Raw genomic sequence first — 23,763 nt, 5'->3', positions numbered from 1 at the left:
AGTCTAAGATATTCCATTAGAAAGATATATAGGAAAGTATGGTTAAGTTAATATATACAACATGGGCAGCTTACTTTCGCTGACCATAGGCCTTAGTAGCATAGTCGCCGTTGATGACAATGACATCCTGTGGTCGGTAGTTGTTTCGGCCCGAGAAGTACTCGTCCAAGATGTTCTTGGTGCCCTCAGCGTATCGGATCTGGGCGTCCAGACAAGTACCACTGATGTGTGGGGTCATAGCGTTACCGGCACCGTACTTGTTTCGCATAGATCGCCATGGGTGGCTCTTTGGAGCTGGCTGTGGGTTCCACACATCACCACCGTAGCCTCGGAGCTGACCAGACTTGAGTGCCTCAGCAACGTCCTCCTCAACGCAGATAGCACCTCGGGCAGTGTTAACCAACCAGGCACCCTTCTTCATCTTGGAAATGAGCTCCTTGTTGAAGAGACCCTTGGTGGACTCGTGCAGTGGGCAGTTGATGGTGACAATGTCACACTGGCCGAGCATCTCCTCAAGAGTGTCGACTCGTCGAGCACCAAGCTCCTGCTCAACGTCCTTTGGCAGACCCTGGTAGTCGAAGTAGAGCATCTCCTTGACACCGAATGGCTTGAGTCGCTGGAGCACTCGCTGGCCAATTCGGCCAATACCAACGGTACCAACGACCTTGCCCTCAACGTCGTAGGAGTCCTTGGCAACAGCGGCAACATCCCAGCCACCAGCCATGACCTGCTCGTGGGCTGGGACGAAGTTTCGGACCAGGACAAGGATGGTCATGACAACGTGCTCAGCAACAGACTGGACGTTGGAGCCAGTGACCTCCAGGACGGCAATGCCTCGCTCGTTGGCGGCATTGAGGTCGACGTGGTCGGAACCAACACCGGCGGTCACGCAGATCTTGAGCTTCTTGGCCTTAGCGATTCGCTCTCGGGTGATGTAACCTGGGTGGAATGGAGTGGTGATGACGACTTCGGCGTCGACAATGTGCTTGTCAAGGTCAGAGTTTTCACCATCCTTGTCGGAAGTGGTGACAAGCTCGTGGCCCTGGGACTCGATCCACTGTCGAATTCCGAGCTCGTTCTCAATGCATCCGAGGAGCTTCTCCTCATCCTTGGCGTGCTGGCCGGCGGAGTACAAAACAAGTAAGACCTTTCCCATTGTAATAGATTAGTTGATTGCTGGTTAGTATTGGTTGTGTTATCTGAAGAAGCAGACTGATGATATGAAAAGAGTTCGATTAACGAGGAAATTCTACTTGTTTAAATAGTCTTTCATTCACTATTTGGAGACCAGGGGAAGCCGCTGGCTATAACGGTGAGCCGCACAGGATCCCTTCCGATTGAACATGGAGCGTTGCGCCGCACAGGGTCCCTTCCGATCCCCGCGGAGCGTTGAGCCGCACGGGATCCTTCCGGTCACCGCGGAGGAATTGAGCCGCACAGCACCATTCCGAGTCCGGTCTCGGGATCTCTAATCACCGCGCCGCACATGGCGTTCCGCGGGATAGTGTGGGGTAAGCAAAAGCCGCGCAACACTCCGGAGCTCATGGTTGGCTGTGGTTACTACATTGGACCCTCTTCCCTAGTGCAATTGGGGGACTCCTCCAAACCCCTGAGGCCCCGCTTCGCGGAAATTTAAACTGTAACGGGGTACTTGTTACGCATTGTCACGGCAGTGTTGTAACAAATTGGGAGTTTGCAACAGTGCAACGAAAGCATTGTTCCGTTGTAACCAACGCATCATCACCCAAGATATGGGGACTGGCGCTGGTCCCCAACTGCGGGAGATCGAGGGCTGGCCCTCGGATATAACCCAGACCAATTGAGTCTACGGATAGTTAGTTTTCCGCTAAGACGAACTGGGAACTAGAGAGGGTTGGTGTCGAATACTCTCATTATTAGTACAAATTGGGGCATTAGGCCCCCCAAACCTCTCACTTGGTGCACTTCCACGCGGTGGTTCAATTACCTACAGACATTTTAAAGGCCAGCATTACAGCTATGGGGTTCATATCTTATTTAGTCTATCGAAATAAGCAATTTGGTGCTATTCATGGCGCCCGCTGAAAAACGGTGTGTAAATCGTGGTACGGGACTTAGTCCCTCCTTTCATCGTGAAACAACCCCACTATTAATTGGAATCCTCCAGTATTCAAGAATGGCTGACAGCAAGGACACGGATCCGCTCACCGCGGAGACTCCTACGGAGATGGAGCAGCCGACTAATGTCGAGTCGATTGATGAGGTGGGGGCTGGGAGCCCGAAGAAGTCGCTCGAAGGCGCCAATCCGGAGGGACCCGCTGAAGGTGATAAGAGCGATAACAGCTCAAAGAAGGACTCCATTGACGCGATGAGCGTGCACTCAAGCCATTCAGATTTTCCGCCACCTGTACCTGAGAAGGATGGCCCACCAGTGCCTGCTAAGGACTACGCAGAGAATCCGTATGGGGCCGAAAGCCGCCCAGAGCCATATAGCGGATCAACACTGCTGGGCCAGAAGTTCGTGCTTTCCCAGACACAAACGCAGGCATACGTTACGCAATCTCCGTCTAGCCAGTCGTCTACCCTTGTCATTCTCCTCACCAATTCGCTGGGCTTGTCAAGCGAGAACAATCTGCGCCTGGCTGACATGTACTCTAATTCTCTCAATTGCCCGGTAATTGTGCCCGACATGTTCAGCGAGGACCCAATTCCGACTCATGGAGTAGTTCTTCCGGAAGAGATTGGGCACGCGGACGTGAGCCTGCTTGACCGAGTCAAGGCGTCTCTCGTGGGCGGCATTAAAGGGTTCATGGAGGAGATGTGGCTCGCCCGACACACGTTTGAAAAGACGTATCCCCTGCTTGTCTCTGCTGTGGCCGAAATCGTAGATGTGTACAAACCCAGGAAGGTGGCCGTCATCGGCTACTCCTTTGGTGGGCGGTACGTGCTGCCATTGCTGGAGGGCCAGGAGAACGACGAGTGGTCGAGCGACGAGGACCTCATCTGTGTAGGCGCAGCAATTCACCCGTCTCTTATCAAAGCGGCCGATTTCAATGTCGTTAAAAAGCCGCTGTTTTTGGTCGCCCCGCATAACGATGAAATGTTGCCAGACTCGCTTGTCCAGGCTGGCATCAGCAACCTTCAAAGCCGAAATATTGAATTCCAAAAGATGTTCTTTGGAGGCGAGGGAGGCGACGACGAGCCGCAGCTGCCCCACGGATTTGCTGTGCCTGGTGACTACTCTTACGAGGAAGTGGGCGACCGGCCGCAGCAGGTCATGAATGTGGTCTCGAATTGGATCTTGGAACATCTTTAATGAGAACATTTATGACGGCTAGACTATCAAATTTGCGAAAATTAATCCATTAGGTTTCAAATTATGGTCCGCGGGTTGAAATTTAGCAAGGAGTAGCCCATGGAGTATTATTGGAGAATTGAATTACCGGTAAAAGATGCCCTCGGAGAGAAGATAATAAAAATGACGCCGATGACGATATGCACGGGTCAACTGGACCATCACTTCAATCTGTCTTACAAAGTACTCTAGAAGGGAAATAACCCGTTAGCAATGGCATGCCAAAGTTTCGCTTGATGATATCTGCATCTTAGTCATTGCACTGAGGATCTTGGACGAGCAACAAGCGAACGGGGTTTGAAGAGTAGCCAAGACCGTCGTCGCCCGGGATAGTGTGTACACTCGACTGATTAACTGGATTTAGAGGAGTTGAGGCATCTGATTCGGTTGAAAGCAAGGATCTTGACACAAAGATTTCTAATGGAAGAATAACACGCCATCGAGAATTTGTCAACTTGGCAGACGTATATTTGTTTCCCCTATCAATTGGGATTATATTCATGTACTGGGAGGCTTCAGCGCTGGTGCTGCTATGGCGATAGCAACGGCTAGCAAGGCAAACCCCGGCTCGCCAACTCTCGTAGCTCTTAATTGGCAAAAAAAAAAAAAAAAAAACGGGATTACAAATACCCGTACGCCATCCGCTATATGCTCACGTTATGTATGTAAATGTGAAGTGGGGTCTTTTGGCATTACAATTAGAGACAGTGAAAATCAATTCTTTGACAGATTCCGATTAGGGGCGACCTTCATCTACATTTATACACCACCTCTACTGCTCGATAGGGCACAATGAAACAGGGCCTAAAAACACTATGATCTCAGCCCCAGCGCAGGAAGCAAATGGATGTACATCAGCGAGCCTACTAGCAATACGTTCAGGGGCACAGCGAAGATCTGGAACATCTGGATGATGGAATTTAGCCTGACAGGGACTCGCTTCTCCTCCATCTCACCATCTGCTGACGCGCGCCATTTGCCGGTTACCTTGAAGTGCTCCAGTAGGTCGTCCTTCTCATACCACCGTTTCCGGATCCACTGCTCAAATTCCTTGGCGTCGTTGTACGGGATATCACTCACCTTAAATCGGCGCCAATACATGTAAACTTGCTTCGGATAGATCCCCCGAAAATAGATCGTCTTGAGCGAGTAGTAGTCCTCGCCGTGATACCCTTCCTTGATCCCTGGGTAGTAGATAGTCGCGTCGTAGACATACTCTACCGTCTCGGCGAGCCGCTGGAGCGAGTATCTGAGGCCGGTAGCTCTTGGAAGGAGCAGATGCTTCGGCATCTCAAGGTCTGTCTTCTTAGCGTAGGCCTCTGACTTAGCGAATCCGCCTGAGCTCATGGTCGTGCCCTCCGGGAACAGAATGAGCCAAGACGGCCACTCCATGTCTGCCACTACGTCCAGTCCCTCCTTCAAAACCTTCTCGTCGCTCATCCACTTGCGCGACAAGAAAATGAACCGGTAGTTCTGCATGCCCCATCCGATGATGGGGATCCACTTGAGCGAAGCCTTGAGAATGATGTACACGGCTCCGTGCATCCGAGCCGTGAACGCAATCCACCACAGATACGCCCAATCTGAGTAGAGCTGATGGTTGGAGATGAGGACTGTGTGGCCGCCAAAGTTGGTCTTGAGCGTCCCGTCAGGGTTGAGGCTGAACAGTCCCTCCATGGACTTGTCTCCCGAAATAACAGCCTCGGTCGGCGTCCATAGCTGGTTCATCGAGGTCAGGTATATACCATACGACTGCTTGGTTATGTCAATCCATGCTCGGTAGACTTCTGGAGCGACGAACTTGATTGGATACCCTATAGCCTAACACTGGTTAGCTCTCTCTCTTTCCTTCCCTGGAGTGGTTGATCCGGTACGTACTTGGGTCCCGTAAATACTGCTTTGTTAGCTGTCTATCCTAGTAACTGGCAAAAGACTTACCACAGCGAAGCTACAATGGTGAAGAACACGACGGTTACGGCTCGGAACGCCTGGATGGGCTTGGAGTAAGCATGAGGCTCCACTACCTCGGCTCGAGCGGATTCCTTCTCGGTCATTGCGCACTGTACGAATTAGCAAATCTTCAATCTTAAAAGCTGCGCCATCATACAATATCGATTAGCCCGGTACGCGTGGCGTTCAGACGGAGTTTCTGTCCTGAATCGTCGCGTAAGTGGCTAGGACGGGTGTCCTAGATCAACTATCACAAGACTTAAATGTGGTGCGTCGGAGGCCCGCCGTCCTACCGTACTGACTCAGAGATCTCAAACTCTGCATACGTCAATCTGGAACCTATCTAAGAAGAACCATATGTAAGTGCTTAGTTTTAGCTTGAGAAGAAAATATATTGAAGGAGATTAGGGTGGATTATTGAATAGTATTAGCCCTAATACTCAATTGACCGGGAATGAAATTAAATAGCTTCGTGATATATGTACCGTATGTAGTGCGCCCCGTAGCCCCATAGTGAGCTTGCATATGAGGATGTATTGGTGGAGACTAGACCTTGTTTTCTGCCGCAATTTCAACCTCCATCTTCTTTTGCTTGCGCCAAAGGAGGACGACAAGAATCGTAGAAATGACGAGAAACGCAAACGCACTCCAGGCCATACCGGATGCGGTGGAACCCACGGTCGCTTTGAGCACGGTCATGCTGGCGTCGTTGACGAGGTAGGCAGTGGCCTGCCCCGCTACCTGGAACCAGATTGCGCCAATGGTCCAGAACAGCCAGGCTAAGATGTTTGAGATTAGCGAAGCATTCTGCATAGCGGACCGCATGGGCATGGACTGACAAGAAGTCCACATCGTTGAGAGGAACGCAATGACGCAAAAGAATAGTGCGATAACGATAAAGTAAGGGTTGACAATGTTGTTGGAGAAGGTCTTCGCCATACTCAGCGGGTCCACTGTGGCGGCAATTGAAGAATTGCCCTTGGTTCTGAGCTCCAGAGCCTTGAACTGAGCCAGTGGGCGAAGGTCCGTTCGCGATGTGCACATAAAACTGCCATCGGTACGTCCGCAAATGCTGAGGTAGCCTGACTTGATAACCATGTTGGCATAGGACGACATATTGGCGCTGTCGTAGGACAATTTTACGGCGGAGTAGAACTCGGAGCCCTGGTTATACTCGTACTGGATGAGACTGGCATTGGTGAACGAGGGGCTTTCATTGATGCAGGAGAGAAATAGGAATGCTAGTAGGAACCCTGCTATGAAAAGGGAGAAGAGAATGACGAACACTGGGAATTTTGGGGATTTAACTGGGTTTGACTTCATTCTCGTGGTGAAGTTGCTAATTGAATGAGCGTTCATGCACTCTTTTATAGATTGAATATCGAGTCTAATTATGGGGTCTTGAGGCTAGCATCAGTGTGATACACTCTATCGTTTCCTCGTTGCATTCTATCCTCGTCCTGTACCTGCCGTACCTGCTGCATCCTCATTTTGTTCCTGCTGTATTATCTTCACGCATTTGTCGACAGCCATATGGTAACTCCACAGATAAATCATAAATAAATCCTTCGCAGTTATCATGTGGTGTTCTACTTTTATCGACAGCGATTCGTTTGACATTTATTAAATGAGAAAATAAATCAGGTTTAATGAATCGTTTCGTACAAGCCGATCAATCAATGCAATGCCGTTTTACTATAATGTACATCTAATCTATAGTTTAATAAATAGATGCAAGATCAAAATTGGCTCGCCACTTGGCGCCCCATTTCTTGATTGCGAGAATGCTCAAAAATGCAAATCCAGAACCAATGGCCAGCATCGTATACAACCAGCCAAAACCCATTGCCCTCTCCAGTGGCGCGGCAACAAATGTAGCAATTGCTGCAAGAACCATTCGTAGAAGATTATTCAATGCAACAGCCGACGACCCTCTGCCCGGAAGACTGTCCACAAGGTATGTCATAGTGGTACCGAAGACGATCATCGAGGCAATGCCAAACAGGAACGTGCCGACTAGCGGCGCCAGCCAGAATACTTTTGCATTGGCGGTCCATCCAAAGATCAGCAGAGCTGCAGGATACAATGCAGCCGCAAAATAGACATTCTCCGCTATTCGCGCTTCCGGTGCCACAAAACCATACTTCTTAATAAAACGCTTCAGAATCCGATCGGACACGTACCCATTGGACACACTGGCAATGACATACCCCACTGAATTGGGGATATACAACAGGCCCAGGATTATCGACTTGAACTTGTACGGTGAGGCAGAATACAACGATTGCACGCCGAGGTTCAAGAAGTACAGGCAGCAGAAGCAATATGCGCTGTAGACAATCGAGAGTGGTACAGGCGCGAACTTGAGGAACCTGAAACTCTTGAACGGTGCGAAGAAAATCTTAACGCTATATCGCAAGGGCCCAATGTGCTCCTTAACTTCACTAAGATGTGACGCAACGCTTCGCGCAGCCGCAAGACCATGAGATCTATGCCGATGGAGGCACTCTGGGTCCTCTACATCGCACACTGGAGGGCGCGAATTAGTATGAGAAAGAGTAGGAAGCATTGCGTCAGCTGCTTCTGTTGCATGGTCATACAGTTCTTCGTTCAGTCCAGAATTAGTGCCCGTATTTGCTTGGCTCTGTTGAGCAGATGGGGGCTTTAATTGCGCCACTTCGGCTCTCTCGTCTCGCAGCGTCTCCGGAAGTGCAAACGTCACCAGTACGAAGGTAACCGCGCCAATGATAACTAGGAACCATTGCGTGCCTCGCCATCCCCATCGTTCTGTGATGAGGCCTCCAAAAATCGGGGCTAGCAGCGGTCCACAGAGTGGTCCGAGATAAAAGTACCCCATGGCTCTGCCTCGCTCGGTGGTGACATAAATATCGCTAAGAGTACCAGCTCCGACTGCTTGGACGGACGCTGCAGCGCCTCCCGAGAGCACTCGAAACACAATGAGGGCACCAATGCTTTTACTCAGCGCACAGCCAATCGTGAAGCATGTGAAAAGCGCAAAGGAGCTGATGTACACCGTACGCCGCCCATTGAGCTCGGATATCGAGGACCACCACAGCGGGAAGATACCCAGGGCTAGAACATACATACCGTACGACACATTGACAATGTCTGTGGTAGTATGCAGCGATTCGGCAACATCGTTCAATGCGGGGAGAAACACAGACCCGCCCATCGGTGCGATCATAGCGGAGGCCGATACCAGGAACACAATGAATGCCTTCATTTTGCCGCTGTACTCACGGGGCTCCCTTCGCTCCCTGACAAGGCATAGGAAACTCAGCCATCCTCTCCGCTCGGCATTGGGCACATATCCACTGTCGGTGACAATGTTTTCCGCAGCAGTCGGCTCCTTCTCCACATGTTGCGTTTGGTCCGAGTCTTCTACCTCATTGCTTCGGGCCACTAATAATTTGGGCTCATAATGGTGGTCCTCGCTATCCGAGAGAGGCGTATGTGACTCGTCTGGCGAACTCGGGTGGACAGTAGAGCCTGGCGTCGACCATGAGCTCTCGTCGGTCTGAATATCGGAACTTTGTAAAGTCCGATGATTAGGCTCCGTCATTAGGCAAAACGAAAACTATCTTGGCATGCGGTGATCTGACGGAGACTGGGCGTTGAATGTCACTGGGCGGCCTTTCTGACGTCCTACTCATTCAAACGGCTTGTCTTATGAAAACTCCTTGCGAATAGCTCATGTAGAAAGGGGAGAAATTGTCTCTCTTAAGTATTGAAACCTCGGGACTTGATTAGCGCTGTTCCCGGGACCTATTTGATCTGCACGCACGGCTTTCCACTTCTCCACGAAACGGTCACTGTACGTCGCCATCGGAGCCCGATAGACGCCCTCGAGAAACAACTGTAATATTTCTACTGAATTCGGCTACAATACCCCGAGTCGCAGTGACTCTTGATAGAGAGCAATAGGCCATTGCTCGCTGAAAAATAACACTTATATATAACATATATATTGGCTGATGAAATAACTAAGCCCTAGCGATATATCGTTATCGATTCGGGGTCTGCTTCGACTTCCATTGGAGATATCGGGCTTCCAACTGTTTATCGACTAGGTGGTTGGTCTCAAGCTGGTTCCCCACGGCTGTGAGAAAGAGAAACAGGGTTAGTACAGTACGGCTAAATTGCATTTTGGCAAAAAATACTCACTGAGCCAGCCATCCCGCCGGTTGTGAGCCCGGCCAAAGAGCTCGAGCTTCCGGGATGACCTGCCGGCTAGCCTCTCTGCAACGTCATAGAGCTGCAAATATTAGCATATGTAAACCATTGAATACTTGAATTGCGTTCAACTCTTACCTCATCCGGCTTGTGACTCTTGTCTCTTGTAGCGGATACAATGACATCGACATCGAAGTTGCGCAGTAGCCAATTCGGATTTCCTTTGACGCTAGCATTGAGTTAGTTATTCCCGTAAAGTAAAAGTAAAAGTAATGACTTGCCCCATTAAGACGTGTTCCTTGGAGTGGTTCAACCAATGGCCCGTTCTTCCGGTGCAGATGGTGCGGCCAAGCTGGTTGATCTTGCACCAAATGATTTCTTCAATATGGTTGTACCCCCATTTCTTCAGGCATTGTCGGCCGACGTCTAGCGCTCGCCCAGTGACCCAGAGGAAGAACAGGCCTTCTTCCTGCAGCACTTCCATCTTGAAATTCATGAAGTCCCTGGTGAACAGTTAGCGGGTGCACTTTTCTAACGACAGAGAAACATACTCGTCGGTAATCACGCCGTATGGTAGCTGAAGATGCCCCTATAATACCGAATTAGTCTCCAATACACGTCCAACATGATGTACCATACATTCATATGGATATCCCATGGGGCTATGTTTTAGTTAGCGTTTGACACCAAATGATATGATACCAGAAGAAACTCACGATCGGCGATAATGACCGAGAACTGGCCAAGAATACTGAGGTCCAGCTGACGAATATCGCAATTGATCCACTGGGCAGGAGCGATCTTCTTGTCAGAACGACCTTCGATAGTGAAGAACGACCCCGGCTGCGGTACTGGCGTGGACTTCTTCGACTCCTGAGTCTCGGGGTACACGATCTTGTAGTGCAGGTATTTGCACCCTTTTCCCTTGTAGCACGTGTCGAGATAGGAGCAATCACCAAGAGACTTATCGGTAGTGCTGGTAATAATAGGCTCGAAATGAATCTTCCGCAGGCAATCCAGGTTCCCAGACCTCACGCACTCGTTGCGACTCGGGTTTCCGCAAATCTGAATGAACTTTTTGGGCGCGTAGTGCGAGATGCACTCGAAAGCAAGCTTGTGGAACTCGGTGGACCGGTCCATCATGTCTAACATCTCGCCTGATAGATTAGACAAGAAGCTGCTGTTGTCGGTGATGCAGTCCATCAATTCCTCCTCTGGATTGCTATACGACGGCGATTCAGCGGTGGGGTCTTCCTGGCCGGTGGAGGTGAAAGATCCAATCCAGAGCCTGAGTACCTCCACATCGTAGTACTCCAGGAGAAATTCGGAACACCCATACTGGTGTACTACGACAGAGTTGGGGAAGTAAGTTGACAATTTAAACAAGCCTTTGCTCAACTCTGGGAAAGAGATGCTGTACTTTTGAGCGACGAACTCGCTGTACAGCGACGAAAAGCTAGCTGGCAGAGTCGGGACTATAGTGGCGTAGTTATCAATGAGAAAGCAAAACACCTGTTGCTCCAGATTCCTATCTGACATTTTCGGAAAGGGGAAAGGATGGCTTGTAGCGGCAGTGAGCAGGAGATATCATTGACTTATATAGATCGATGAGCGAAGCAACAAGGGACTGTGCTGAATGACTTATCACATTCTACCTGTAGTGTGAATCATGGAAAGTTTGCCATTTGGCCCATACAACTAAAACAACTACAGTTGTACCTACTTAACTTCTTAGTCGCTAGATCACTACCATTGGTCGGTAACTCATGAGCTGCTGTTGGTATATATTTGGGTCCAATATCGCAGAATCAGCCCCTTTCCACGAAGTAAGGCCCTACGCTGAGGAAATCGACCCCGTCTACCTTTACTGGATATTGTTATATCATATTAGAAACCTCATGTACTTCGATTAGTCCTCCTTCGCCCTAGGCAACGGACTTTAATCAAGATTATTATTATTATCAAGTAGGGCCCTATAAATCAAATTTCGGTAAACTGATAGCATCATCAACAGGGGAATTCAAAATCTCGATATGACGTATTACCTGGCAGGTACAATAAGATCACAGAGATCTGTGATGCGGCTGAACCCAGTACAGTACTGCAGGTAGTTTAAACCGCGTGCCCCACTTGACACGTCCACACGCGCGCGTTAGGCCGTTGGGCTATTTGTTTACTTTCATGTCTGGCATCCAACAACAAATAAAAAAAATTGAGAATAGGCCCCGCGATACAGAAGCCTAATTGTCAATATACCCCAGATACCCCCTCATACCATGGTGACGAGAAGAAAGTCCTCAATATCTCGCCAGAAGATCTCGAGAAAGTCGCTTACCCCGGCTATTTCTCTCAACGATGATAGCGCAGAGAAGGAGTCCCGGCGCCAGTCGAACTACCACAACTCGAAGCGCCATTCGTTGATGGTTGTAGCGCAAGAGTCGCTCAAGAACCCGAATCAGAATGCCCCGATCCTGGCGAACTTTGAACAGTGGATGAAGCTCGTCAAGGACAACAAGATCAACGCGACGAACTCATGGAACTTTGCGTTGATTGACTATTTCCACGACATGAGCCTGCTTAAAGAAGGCGACGGCATTAATTTCCAAAGAGCATCATATACGCTGGACGGCTGCGTGAAGATCTATACTTCGCGTGTGGACTCTGTAGCAACTGAGACAGGGAAACTGTTAAGTGGCCTTGCCGAGAGTGCCAACAACCGTGTTGCCAAGAATGGTCAGCGGAACGACGGAAACGACGAAGATGAAGATGATGGCGACTTGAGTGACTCTGAGGGCGGCAGATCTGCTCAAAAGAAGCAGAAGCGAAGGAAGCACGCCGAAAGCACACTCGCCAAAGACTTTGACCAGTTGCAAGCGAAGAAGCTGGACCTTGAGCTTTCGATTGATCCGTTATTCAGGAAAATGTGTGCTGATTTTGATGAAGGTGGTGTCAAAGGTCTGCTGCTAAGTAGTTTGGTGACAGATAAGACGGGCCGAGTAGTGTTCGACGGAGAAGCAGACTCCCAGAGCGAAGACGAAGATGAAGAAAACGACGAAGATGCCGACGAAGCAGCAAACAAAGAGAAAGAAAGTGAAGACGAAGATTTGGAGATGACTGACCTTGATAAAGAAAAGCAGCTAGATGTCGATATTTCCCAGCTGAGAGAGATGTTTTTGCCAGATTTGGCGGCCATTGATACCCTCGAAGTGTGCCCTTCTATCGCCAGTATCCATAATGCTCTTAATGATCCTTTACTCAGTGGCTCATCGATAATGAAGGAGATTGGAGTGGAGGAAGAAGAGAGTCCGCCTATCCCAGAGACAGGAAACGACTTGGATGTGTTTGACAATGATGACGTTGGCGACATTGGTGACATCGGCGCGTTCGAGGGCATGACGGAAGATGATGGGCTGACTTTTGGCGACGCCAACACGGTTATGAACCACGACGGCGTTGCCAATTCCATCCAAAATTCGTACTCCATTGCCCACACTACTACTGTCGGGAAGGAGAAGGATATCATGTCATACTTTGATGAAACCCTGCGAAAGAATTGGGCAGGTCCAGAGCACTGGAAGATCCAAAAGCTGAAAGCAACGTCGCTGCTGGCTGACACGATCGAGACCCAACCGAAAAAGCGATCCCCCAAGGAGAAAGAGCCGCTCTACATAGACTTTATGGACGAGGATGGCGACATCGACGAGTCGGTACTATTTGCCGAGGGGGGTGCTTCAATAAACATTCCAAAGTCGCAATGGAAGACCAAGACGCGTAATCTGCTGCCCGACGACAGACACTTCTCTTCCAAGAATCTGGTTAAGCTTTTCATCAAGCCAAAGGGCAAGATCCAGCTGTTCGGGCAGGTTGACGAGTCTGCCCAAGCTGAGAATGAAGATCCCGACGAGCACTTCTGGGCCAAGCAGTATGAGAAGCCGGAAGAAGAGCCCAAGAGCAATTACGACGCCAATTTCTTCCAAGATGACGATAATAACGGTCCTGATATACCCGACGATATGGGTGGTGCCGACTATGGAGATGCTAATGATGATGATGATGATGGCATGTTTGGTGATTATGATGCACCATTGCCTGACGATGCGGGTAACGACACCGGTACTCTCAAAGACCAGCTTCTCACGGCTGGAAAGAGAGCTCGTCCGGAGTATGTTAACTACGCCAAGACAGCCAAGCGTGTTAATGTCCGTTTGTTAAAGGACAACATTTGGAATAATATGAAACTGGAAGAAGATACTAAGGATAAACCGGAGCTCAACGAAGACGCTAATGTTCCTGAAGCCCCAGAAGCCCAGGCTCCTGAGATTAAATCCGAGACCAAAACATTTAGCGAAGTGGTCCGTGGGCTCAAGCGGTCTTACAACCCCCAGCAATTGTCTGAAATTTCAACGAGCTTCTGTTTTATCTGCGTGTTGCATCTCGCAAACGAGAAAGGCCTCGTAATTGACGACAACGAAGCCCACGACGAACTTACTATCCGCAAAGACCCAAACTATTCAGAAAGTAAAGATGCTTCGTAGCACGATATAATGACTATATAACCAGTGGCATTCTACTTTTAAGTCTGTCAGTGAGATCGCAATCTGATAGCCAATTGCGGCCATATACCAGGTATATGGTACGCGGCGTGGCGTAGATCACATCACGCCCTCTTCAAGACAGTACATCTCGGAACCTACTCTGCGTATAAAAGCAGGCCCAGAGAACACAGCTCTCTCGCCCTCTGGTATACCATATGATTTGATCTATCGAGACACGCGTGTTCCTTTTTGGCTTTATGGCATTTCAGCGAAGTAGGCGTGGAGTCGTTGGAGCGCCTTCCCTGCGCGAGTTGGCGAAGCAGCAGTGCCTGCGCTGCTACCGTTTTATTAGTGACGTTGGTGACGCTCCATACGACTTAGTGGAGCCCATATTGAAGAAAATGGGCCACGAGCAGATACTCAGAATTGAGGAACAGAGTCCCCAGATCGAGCAGCGGTCAGATTCCGTGTGGAAACACCTCATCCAGCGAGACTTTAGACACAGGCCACTACCCCCAGATGGCTATCGCGAGACCTATCTCCAGTACGCTAAGGAGAAGGAGGTCGACCTGAAAAATGCCAGCCAGCGACTGCGGGCTAGCATGCAAAAGTTCAATCAAGAGAAGGCCTCCAACACTATTATTGCCCTAGAGACGGACCCACTTGCGGCTCGGGCACGGGCTAAACAGAAGGCCAAGACACACCCGGGGTCGAAATTGATACAAAGAGCGCGTACCAATGCGCTCAATAATCGCATATTCTCACCCAAGAACATCAAGTTTGCGCCCACGTTTGGCGGCGTGTCCAAATCACCGAGTGACAAGCCAAGGCCAGTCGCCGTTCATCCGCCCAGGAGTTCTAACACTCCTTCTTCAGTGGCTAAGCAGGTTGAAGCGGAGCCGCACAAGAAACCGGTTGTGAAACATCAGCCTTCCGGCAGTATCTTTATGCCGGCTCGAAGGAGATAACGTACGAAACGGAGAGCCGCATCACCAACCGAGAGCTGTATTGCGCAAATTAGCCGGCCAGGCTACTATTCTGGGAACAGAACCTATTTGAATTTGAGGATGTGTTCATGTGAACGTCAGGGTGTTACGAATGCATAATGACGAAATGCCGAGATGAAGCTTCTTGTTTTTTAACCATTGAATTTATTGCGAATTATACGATTTACGACCGGCTATGCGGCAATGTCTTCTCGATCCCATCCAACAGGTCTATAGTTGTGGGTCTTCCAGTCCTTGGTTGGCTGCGGCTGGTTGCATGGCACTTCAAGGGCGTACGGGTTTCGGTCCATATCCTGATTAAGGTTACCAAAAGTGTGGTTAACCTCCCGGTGCTTGGACTCGTCTGCTCGGATGTAATAGAGCAGGTCTTTGAAGCTCGAGTCCTTAGGCATCTTCCAGTACTGGAGAGCTACCTCGGGCAGCTCAATATTGTCCCACTCTGGGTACCAACCACGCTCAATGTCCTCGATGCACCGGCTGTAGGTAACCACCGCCTCTTCCTCGAGGTAGCCGACGAACCGGTGGCAGATCTTGGGGTTTACGAGGTATGCCATGAAGAAGCCGTTGAAAAACACGCCCTGCGCGCCCAGGATCATGAGCCGCATGAACCAGCCGGGGTTAGTCATCTTGATGAAGGTAAGGAGATGCATCCGCTCGTTGTATGCTTCTTCAAGCAGGGTCTCGATCCAGGCCTTATCTCGTCTCAGGAGCCGGAGCGAATGCAAATGACGGACCATGCCGCCGACCATGCCGGGCACTCCGGCAACGCTCTCAAGGAAGATGAACCTCTGCAGCCATTTTTCCGGGGGCATTCTGTACTTGATATTGCCCTCTTCGCCTTGAGGCGGGTGGCTGTACCCGGTAACGATGTCAAAAGAGGATCGAACGAAGCGCAGAACATTCTTGGCGATGCGGTCTGACCAGTTGCGGGGCTCGAAGTGGGCGACGTGGACAGATTTGAGTTCCTCCAAGGTTACGTCTGGGTGCTCCCAGCCCTTGGAAAGATAGATTCGCTTATCCGTCGAATTGAGTAAGTCGTGAGCAACGACTTCGTTGTTATCTGAAGCCAGAGTGTGGGGGACGGGCGGTCGCTTTAGTTCCGCACTTTGATTCTGAGTAGCAGTCTCATACTCTGCGACTCTAGAGCGCAATCGCGAAGAGGTCGAGAAATAGTTTTTCTTGACCAGAAGACTGGCAACAGGCGTTAATTGCCCTGTTACGGCTCGCGGGCAGTGGGCCAAAAGCATTATCGGATATGCTGTTTGATGTTTGCAATGTGTAGGAGCGGTTGATGTATTTGTAATGTATAGGAGTGTAGAGGATATTATTTGATGATGATAGAATTGAAGGGACATTTGAAGCTGTATTTATATTTTTTCTAGATGGAACTAAATATGGAAAAGCAATTGACTGTCTTTCCAAGGATCGGTATACTCAGTGCCATGTGTTAACACCGCGAGCGGCTTACTCAGTGACTTCCGATAAGTGAAGGAGTCAATACACATTACCAAGCGCAGCGAGCAGTTTTTCCGAGCCCTGCAGTTGAATATGTATGTATCCTGCAAACTGTAACGATATGTAATACACCCTTGGAGAAGCTCGAGCACTGAGTTCAAGCGGTCGGGTATTGCCGTCGTGACTTGTCCCGACCTCTTCCGACCGGCTAGCCTTGAGCGGCTCAACATTTGATGACCCACGTCGAAAAGACTGACTCAGTGCTGCCTATAGAGGACAAATAGTGGCGACATATTTGCATGCAAAACCCATCCTCGTGGCCTCAATGCCCCTCAGTAATTCCGGTTGAGTGAGTCTCCATGTAGCACGGTTGAGCGATGTTTATGTTGAGGGATCGACGACATCCAGACCTCTATCTCAACACGAAAATTACAATGAGTACAATGTACCCCAGTATGTAGGACAAAAAGGAATATGCAATAAAAGACTCAACAAGCAAAGGGCCCTGTGCCTCACTTCCGGGCCGAATATGGTAAACATGCGACAGCGCCCCTTAAGGGTCTGCGGCAACTTTGACTCTTTTGCTATCTCCGCCGTCACTGGGAGAAGCCGACCGCGACTCTGACTCTTTATCCAGCTTACGCTTTGCACTGTTGAGGTACTTTTCGGGGTATAGGCTCATGTAGAGCTTCTTGTCAATGCCCTTGCCTTCCTCTGACCCTGGGACGGTGCAGTCGAGTAACTCAGTCTTGCAGTCGTCAATAATGCCTGCAAGCTCCTCGGCCACAGGCGAACTGACCCCACCGTACTTCTTCTCTAGGTACCGCGTCACCACATCCTCATTTACAGCAGCCATTGCGGCTAGCGCCATCTGTGGGGGCGTATAGTAGAACATTGCATTCGTTATAAGCCCGCTCATGAGCGTATGCTTGGCTTCATTGTAGATCCTGCACAGCTCTGATGTACTCACATCCTCTAGGGTACCCTGGATATCCAGGAAGAACCCGTGCAGCGGGCGCAGCCCGCTGTGGACGCTCAGGGTGAATGATAGCGACTGCAGAATGAGGAATTCTAGGCCAAGGATCTCCTTGGGTACAGTGCGTGGGATCGTCTTGCAAAAGTCGTCGATGCCCACGAAAAAGTTTTCCGACTTAGACGCCAGAAACACGCATGTATACATGATATTCTTGGGGTGGTGATCCATCACGCTGTTGACCAGGTAGAACTTGCGAAAGTACGAGGTCGCGGTGGCTCGCACTTGCGACGGCATTTTGAACGTCCGCGAGATATCGTCGATCTTGCTAGCGTATACTCTGATAAGTTTCTGCTCCTCGTCGAATGAGAGTAGCTCTATCTCGGGGAATCCGCGCTCTTCGAGGTCCTTTCGTAGTCGTTCTTCAGCCTTGTCGTGCGTCTCCTGTTGTTTCTTCCGCAGGTCGTCCTTCGTGAAGGACCATAGTCTGAACTGCGACGAATGGCGATACAAATCGTCGTCACTCACCGACTCCGTCTTAGCCTTGGTCATGGTGACTCGTTGGATCGGCTAACTGAGTCCCGCCAACTGAAAGATATTACGATGTGATTCTGCGCGCTCACCACCCTACTCCGCGGTGAACTTATATAGAGAGATTACCTTACAACGAATACCTGTGGTATAGTCAAATGCGAACTGAACATAGCCAATATATATATATATATACATATATATATTAACAATTGAGTAGATATTGTCATTAAAACAATTGGAGAGCCAGCCCCCAAACCCCTCCCCTCCCCCCTCCCGTAGCTCCGTTTCGCGGAGGTGCCCTCTCGGCCTTGGTTGAGCCATTACCCTTTACATCAATTCGCCCCTACAAGTCACAAGTTGAGATGCTCTGTAATATGTTCGTGTTGATAATTGAATAGATATTGTCGTGGTACAGTTGGCGCTAGCCTCTCCTCCAAACTCCCGTAGCATCGCTTTGCGGAGGTTCTTCTCGTTCAAAAAGTACGGTACAAGTACCGGTAGTTGAGTCCTAATCTTTGTTAATCAATATAATAAACCTCAGGCTGAGGTGTTCTGTACTATTCGCTCGCACTAATTGTTGAACATAGTTGAACAGATATTATCGTGCAATTGCAGGCTAGTGCCCATCACCCCCTCGTGGCTCTGCTTGGCGGGTCGCTTCTCGGCCATAACTGAGTCCTTGCTGTGCTAATCACCTCACCACAAAGCTGAGATTATTCCTTACTATTCGTTTGTAACCCACATTTTGAAGTGTGTGCCGATTTATTGCAGCTTTGTGCGGCTCAATATTAAATCCAATACAGTATACATATAACGGTTACAATGAACCACCGCCAAGCAAATGGCAATAAATATTGCCAGCTCAGTGGTATAGTAATGCCCATGTATTACCACCGGGACAGCGTAGCAAATAAATAACATCAAGCGAGGTTCAACTCTCAAACTACATTGGATATTTAAATAACTTCGATGTACCAGTACCTCGTAACAGTAGTAATAATTATAGATTCGTTCAAGTCTGTGCATGAGGCTCATACAGTAGGATATCACGGGTAGATACATGTATATCGGTATTGCGGCTAATTATTGCACTATTGTTTGAGATAGAAAGTCTAAAAGCCCCATAAGAACCCGAGTCTTATCCCGCTCTGTATATTTACCGTATTTATTGGAATTAAGTAATACGTTCTGGATCACAGGAAGTTCCCGGCATTTGCATGCCGTTCCTATCACCGGTATACTGGTTGATGTTCCTGAATATGCAAGACAGTGTTGTAACTGCGACCCCGACTCAAGTCCCCAGATCTACATCTCAATGCTAAAGCTCTGCAAACACCAACACATACCCACGTTTAGTTATAATGAACGTTAAATTATAATGAATCATAGTTCACTGTTTACTACGATTTTTCGCCTTTACCGTCCACTTTCACGACAGGTAACCCAAATAGCAGAGGCATAAAATGATTGGGCAACTTCCTGGTCAAGTGGAAAACCCTGTACGAGTAGTACATATACAATCAATTGATCATTCTGGAACAATTAATATGTCTATATTCAACTCAAATAAACGTCTACCGCAATGGCGTCGTGTGGCTCAGTGCAATGTGTCAGCCTGCGCAGCAAGGGGAGAGCGAGGGGGGGTTTTGAAAGGCGGAGGCCGCTCCCAACTGTCCGACTGCAACATCCAACGCATCAGACCAAGAACCCGCTGTTGACACATAGAGCCATTAGAACTGGGGGAAGCGACGAGCAACGAGGGGTAACCAGGGAGATACCGAGCGTGCGAGACTGCGTGATTTCAGTTGTGTCGATTGGGCTTTAGTTTTGTGTTTTTTTTGGATGCGACTTGTGGTGGTCACCCCGTTTTGAAAAAAGAGTTTAAGGCGAAATCAAAATGCCATCCATGTTCATTGGCGTGTACCAGGCGCTGTACCCATATGCATCGCAGTCGGACCAGGAATTGACCATCGCCCAGGGCGACCTGCTCTATGTCCTGGAGAAATCAGCCGATGATGATTGGTGGAAGGTCAAGAAGCGGGTCCACGGCCTGGAGACCGAGGAGCCAGTCGGCCTCGTCCCAAACAACTACATCCAGCCGGTAAGTCTTGCTGTGTTTTGTTGATTCTGTGTGGTTCCGGAGGCTAACAACCGTTGTATAGGCGCCCGTAGTAAAGCGAGCCCGTGCGCTGTACGAATACGACAAGCAAACAGAGGAAGAGCTGTCGTTTAAGGAGAATGACATGTTTGACGTGTACGATGCGAATGATGCCGATTGGATTCTTGTAGGGCTGAATAACGCCGAGTTTGGCTTCATTCCGTCGAACTACATTGACTACGTCGATGGAAATCAGCAGACCCAGCAGGCTCCAGAAACCCCTTCAATGACACCAAGCTCCGTACCGTCCTCTTACGAAGCAAAACCTCTGCCTTCTGAGCCGCAGATGAAGATGCAGCAACTGCTACAGCAGCAGCGGGAGATGGAGTCTTCTTATGATTACCAGCAACAGCGAACTGCTGAGGCGCTTCCTCCTCGAGAAGAGTCTCCTCCACCGCCAATGCCCGCTCGACCGCGACCAACCTCGCAGGTCTCCCGCCCTTCAGAGCCTGAGGAGGAGTCGCGGGCGAGCCAGATGCCTTTTTATAGCTGGGCAATTCAGGAAGTCGATGGGAGAAAGAAATACCGAGCGACCCTAGCCATTGGCAACGGGTCCATTATGTACTCTCCAGAAAAGTCCAACGTGGCTCCGCAGAAGTGGGATGTTGCTGACTTGGTGAACTATAGCGCGGAGAAGAAGCATGTATTTTTAGACTTTAGACACCCCGTGGTCAACCTCGATCTCCACGCAGGCTCTAAGGAGACGGCAGAGGAGATCCTGTCGGCTCTCGGCGAGGTCGCGGGAGCAACCAGGGCTGCTGGTTTGCGGGAGGTGTACATGGCGGCCAACTCGGCTGGCCAGCAGATTGGCAAGGTGCTGTACAACTTTGAAGCACAGGGCGACGACGAGCTGTCTGCTCGAGAGGGCGACACGGTATTCATTTTGGACGACAAGAAGAGCGACGAATGGTGGATGGTCAAGAACACGTCAGGAGAGGAGGGCGTCATACCGAGCTCCTACATTGAACTGTCCAACACGGACACGAGCAAGTTGCGGCAGCAGGCTAGTCAGCCTCAGCGACAAAGCTCGCTACGAAGAAATAAGAGCAAGAGCGAAAAGCGGCGGGAAAAGGAGCGCAATCCGGCTCCGCCATCGAAACCTAAGCCAGATATGGCCAAAGTCAGGACATGGACTGACCGTTCCGGCACCTTCAAAGTCGATGCGGCCCTGCTCGGCTGTGCCGACGGCAAGATCCACTTGCATAAGCTCAATGGCGTCAAGATCGCCGTGGCGGCGAGCAAAATGTCGGTAGAGGACTTGGAGTATATTGAGCATCTTACTGGGGTTGTCCTTGACGACGACAAGCCTCTCGTAGACGTCAAGAAGAATAGCATGCGGAAGCCGCGGCACACGGGTGTGCCAGGCGGAGTCAGTACCGGTGGTACTAGCGGTGCCACCAGGCCCAAGCTTGATCGGGGGTCTTCGGGTTCCGGGGCCCAGAGCGTCCCGCGAGAGGCTACTCCCCCAACGAACCAATCCACCGCCGCCGCGGCAACAGCTTCATCGAAGCCAGAATATGACTGGTTCGGGTTCTTCCTCGATTGCGGTGTCGACATTAACAACTGCCAGCGATACGCCGTCAACTTCGGCCGTGATCAGATGGACGAGTCGGTTCTTGAGGACATTACTCCCCAGGTGCTGCGAAACCTCGGCCTTAAGGAAGGTGATATCTTGCGAGTAACTAAGAAACTGGACGAGCGATTTGATAGACGAAACAAAGGGCCTGACGAGAGCAAGTTCTCGGGCCCAGGAGGAACTTTGAAGAATAACACCAGCAAGCCGGCTGGTAAGGTGGATACTGAAGGGTTTGATGATGATGCATGGACTATCAAATCTCCGCCGGCGAAGCCTCCTCGTCCTCAGACCAGCCAATCTGCCGAAGACCTGTCTAAGCCACAGCCACCACTACCATCACAGCAACAGCAACAGCCTGAGCCTACCGGTGCTCTCAAGGACCTGTTGACGATGCAGCCATTGCAGCCGGTGAAGATTCCTTCCAAGCCTGCTGTTGCTCCTGCTACCTCTGCCGCACCTGTACAGACTCAGAGCCTAACAGGATCGACTCCAGCCATTAACAATACAGCATTCCAGCAACCTCAGCTCGTCCAGGCCACTGGATCCCTGCCAGCCCTACCACTGCAGCAAATGGTTACTCAACCGATGCAATTCGCACAGCCAATGGGCATCCAACCACAGCAACAGCAGCCAATCGGTTTCATGCAGACTGGTGGTTTGGTGCAACAGCGCACCGGGGGCGGAATGGTCCAACAGCCTTTGGGCCTTGTACAGCAGACTACTGGTGGGTTCATGCAGCAGCAGCAGCAGCCAACTGGTGGCTTGATTCAGCAGCGTACTGGTGGCAGCATGGTTCAGCCACTGGGTCCATTTGCTACGGGCAATGCCCAGCCACTGGGTCCGTTTGCCACGGGTAATGCTCAGCAGCTTGGTCCTTTTGCTACGGGTAATACCCAACCTAGTGGATTCATTTCCTCGCCTGCTACGCCATTCATGCCTCAACAAGTCCAGCAGCCATTCATTCAGCAGCATAACTTCAGCTCACCAAACTTGGGGCTCTCAAACCAAATGCAGCAAATGTCGCTGAATAACGGGGCCATGGGTAGTGGTATGATGAACACTGGCATGAACATGTTCATGCCGCAACAGCCGCAGAACAACCAGTTCAATTCGCAGATGCCAATGCAGCAACAGTTCGGGATGCAGCAACAACCATTGCAGCCATTACAGGGCCAGCCTACAGGCTTTGGCTTTGGAAACCAGCCACAGGCTCCAATGGGCACTGGTATATCTGCTAGTCAGACTCTTGGCATGCAGCAAACTGGTCAGTTCCCTGTATTAGTTCCGCAGAAGACGGGCCCACCACCGCCTGTCAGCTTCGGACAGGCTCCTCTTCAACAAACTCCTACCGGAAGACGGGCTAATCTTGCTGCCGCTACCCCAGACAACCCGTTTGGATTTTAACATAGCCTCTTAGAGTTTTATAATAGTTACCATTGCAATATATTCTTCACGCCAGCCGTTAACTGTTCAATTGGGACGGCTCGTCAATTTAGCACCCATCAACCAAAGGTTTTTGATTTTTAATTGTTATTACGGTATATGTTGAAATGTCTGCTTAGCGGACAAATACGTTGATGTATGTACTATGTAAGCCTAACTTAATGGCACAGTCGCAACGGGCTCGAAAAATACGGACGATTCATGAATGCAGACGATTCATTCATATTATAAAGGAAATCGGCCCTATCAACCAAAGGTAGGGGGTTTGATTTTCATTGATTTGTTTCGGGCTAAAAGTGCAGACATTTCATTCATAAATAAAATAATAGATTGACTCCATTGCGAAGCATCCAGATACTTATCCATATGTTTCATTCTTATAATAATAATAAATCTTGATTAAAGTCTGAGCTAACGCTAAGGAAGACTGTCTAAACATTTGGCTTCAACAGCCGGCCCAGTATAAACATTAAAACAAAAGCTAAACCCCGCGAACCCGCTGGGTGAACGCCTCCAGAAGCTTACGACAATCGGTGCAGGTTTGGGCAAGATGGTGGAATGGATGGAGATTACCATTGGTGAGGAGAAGTTCAGGTATTGGCGC

The 23,763-nt window shown here is 49.9% G+C and overlaps 11 protein-coding genes across 11 annotated transcripts; 4 read left to right on the top strand and 7 right to left on the bottom strand.

The window, feature by feature from the left end:
* Positions 1–70: 70 nt before the first annotated feature.
* FDH1 (formate dehydrogenase) lies at positions 71–1,156 on the bottom strand (the record flags this gene model as incomplete). Its single annotated transcript, XM_076687236.1, has 1 exon — positions 71–1,156. One exon carries the CDS (start codon positions 1,154–1,156, stop codon positions 71–73), a length of 1,086 nt encoding a protein of 361 aa, XP_076538501.1.
* Positions 1,157–2,050: 894 nt separating this feature from the next.
* On the top strand, positions 2,051–3,295 carry TRVA0_053S00298 (dienelactone hydrolase family protein; the record flags this gene model as incomplete). The annotated part of the gene is made up of 1 exon (XM_076687235.1): positions 2,051–3,295. One exon carries the CDS (start codon positions 2,051–2,053, stop codon positions 3,293–3,295), a length of 1,245 nt encoding a protein of 414 aa, XP_076538500.1.
* An 852-nt stretch (positions 3,296–4,147) lies between these two features.
* Positions 4,148–5,522, bottom strand: CST26 (lysophospholipid acyltransferase family protein; the record flags this gene model as incomplete). The annotated part of the gene is made up of 4 exons (XM_076687234.1): positions 5,442–5,522; positions 5,273–5,394; positions 5,213–5,228; positions 4,148–5,155 (listed from the first exon to the last, which is right to left on the bottom strand). The coding sequence occupies exons 2-4, from the start codon at positions 5,386–5,388 to the stop codon at positions 4,148–4,150; spliced, it is 1,140 nt and encodes a 379-aa protein (XP_076538499.1). The 5' UTR covers positions 5,389–5,394; positions 5,442–5,522.
* Positions 5,523–5,830: 308 nt separating this feature from the next.
* On the bottom strand, positions 5,831–6,607 carry FIG1 (Fig1p; the record flags this gene model as incomplete). The annotated part of the gene is made up of 1 exon (XM_076687233.1): positions 5,831–6,607. The coding sequence occupies one exon, from the start codon at positions 6,605–6,607 to the stop codon at positions 5,831–5,833; it is 777 nt and encodes a 258-aa protein (XP_076538498.1).
* Positions 6,608–7,004: 397 nt separating this feature from the next.
* On the bottom strand, positions 7,005–8,867 carry QDR3 (Qdr3p; the record flags this gene model as incomplete). The annotated part of the gene is made up of 1 exon (XM_076687232.1): positions 7,005–8,867. One exon carries the CDS (start codon positions 8,865–8,867, stop codon positions 7,005–7,007), a length of 1,863 nt encoding a protein of 620 aa, XP_076538497.1.
* Positions 8,868–9,309: 442 nt separating this feature from the next.
* On the bottom strand, positions 9,310–11,017 carry IME4 (mRNA (N6-adenosine)-methyltransferase; the record flags this gene model as incomplete). The annotated part of the gene is made up of 7 exons (XM_076687231.1): positions 9,310–9,404; positions 9,470–9,560; positions 9,617–9,707; positions 9,760–9,981; positions 10,030–10,067; positions 10,118–10,140; positions 10,195–11,017. 7 exons carry the CDS (start codon positions 11,015–11,017, stop codon positions 9,310–9,312), a joined length of 1,383 nt encoding a protein of 460 aa, XP_076538496.1.
* Positions 11,018–11,754: 737 nt separating this feature from the next.
* BRN1 (condensin subunit BRN1) lies at positions 11,755–14,013 on the top strand (the record flags this gene model as incomplete). The annotated part of the gene is made up of 1 exon (XM_076687230.1): positions 11,755–14,013. One exon carries the CDS (start codon positions 11,755–11,757, stop codon positions 14,011–14,013), a length of 2,259 nt encoding a protein of 752 aa, XP_076538495.1.
* Positions 14,014–14,270: 257 nt separating this feature from the next.
* Positions 14,271–14,981, top strand: ELA1 (elongin A; the record flags this gene model as incomplete). Its single annotated transcript, XM_076687229.1, has 1 exon — positions 14,271–14,981. The coding sequence occupies one exon, from the start codon at positions 14,271–14,273 to the stop codon at positions 14,979–14,981; it is 711 nt and encodes a 236-aa protein (XP_076538494.1).
* A 212-nt stretch (positions 14,982–15,193) lies between these two features.
* On the bottom strand, positions 15,194–16,375 carry TRVA0_053S00144 (alternative oxidase; the record flags this gene model as incomplete). Its single annotated transcript, XM_076687228.1, has 1 exon — positions 15,194–16,375. One exon carries the CDS (start codon positions 16,373–16,375, stop codon positions 15,194–15,196), a length of 1,182 nt encoding a protein of 393 aa, XP_076538493.1.
* Positions 16,376–17,028: 653 nt separating this feature from the next.
* Positions 17,029–18,000, bottom strand: CCL1 (TFIIH complex kinase subunit CCL1; the record flags this gene model as incomplete). The annotated part of the gene is made up of 1 exon (XM_076687227.1): positions 17,029–18,000. The coding sequence occupies one exon, from the start codon at positions 17,998–18,000 to the stop codon at positions 17,029–17,031; it is 972 nt and encodes a 323-aa protein (XP_076538492.1).
* A 1,879-nt stretch (positions 18,001–19,879) lies between these two features.
* On the top strand, positions 19,880–23,120 carry SLA1 (cytoskeletal protein-binding protein SLA1; the record flags this gene model as incomplete). Its single annotated transcript, XM_076687226.1, has 2 exons — positions 19,880–20,083; positions 20,145–23,120. 2 exons carry the CDS (start codon positions 19,880–19,882, stop codon positions 23,118–23,120), a joined length of 3,180 nt encoding a protein of 1,059 aa, XP_076538491.1.
* Between the last annotated feature and the right edge of the window lie 643 nt (positions 23,121–23,763).

The sequence above is a fragment of the Trichomonascus vanleenenianus genome (genome assembly GCF_965637985.1).
Source record: "Trichomonascus vanleenenianus strain CLIB 3782 genome assembly, contig: TRVA0_053S, whole genome shotgun sequence".
NCBI classification, from domain to species: domain Eukaryota; kingdom Fungi; phylum Ascomycota; class Dipodascomycetes; order Dipodascales; family Trichomonascaceae; genus Blastobotrys; species Blastobotrys vanleenenianus.
This window is presented reverse-complemented; position numbering and strand designations above follow the sequence as displayed.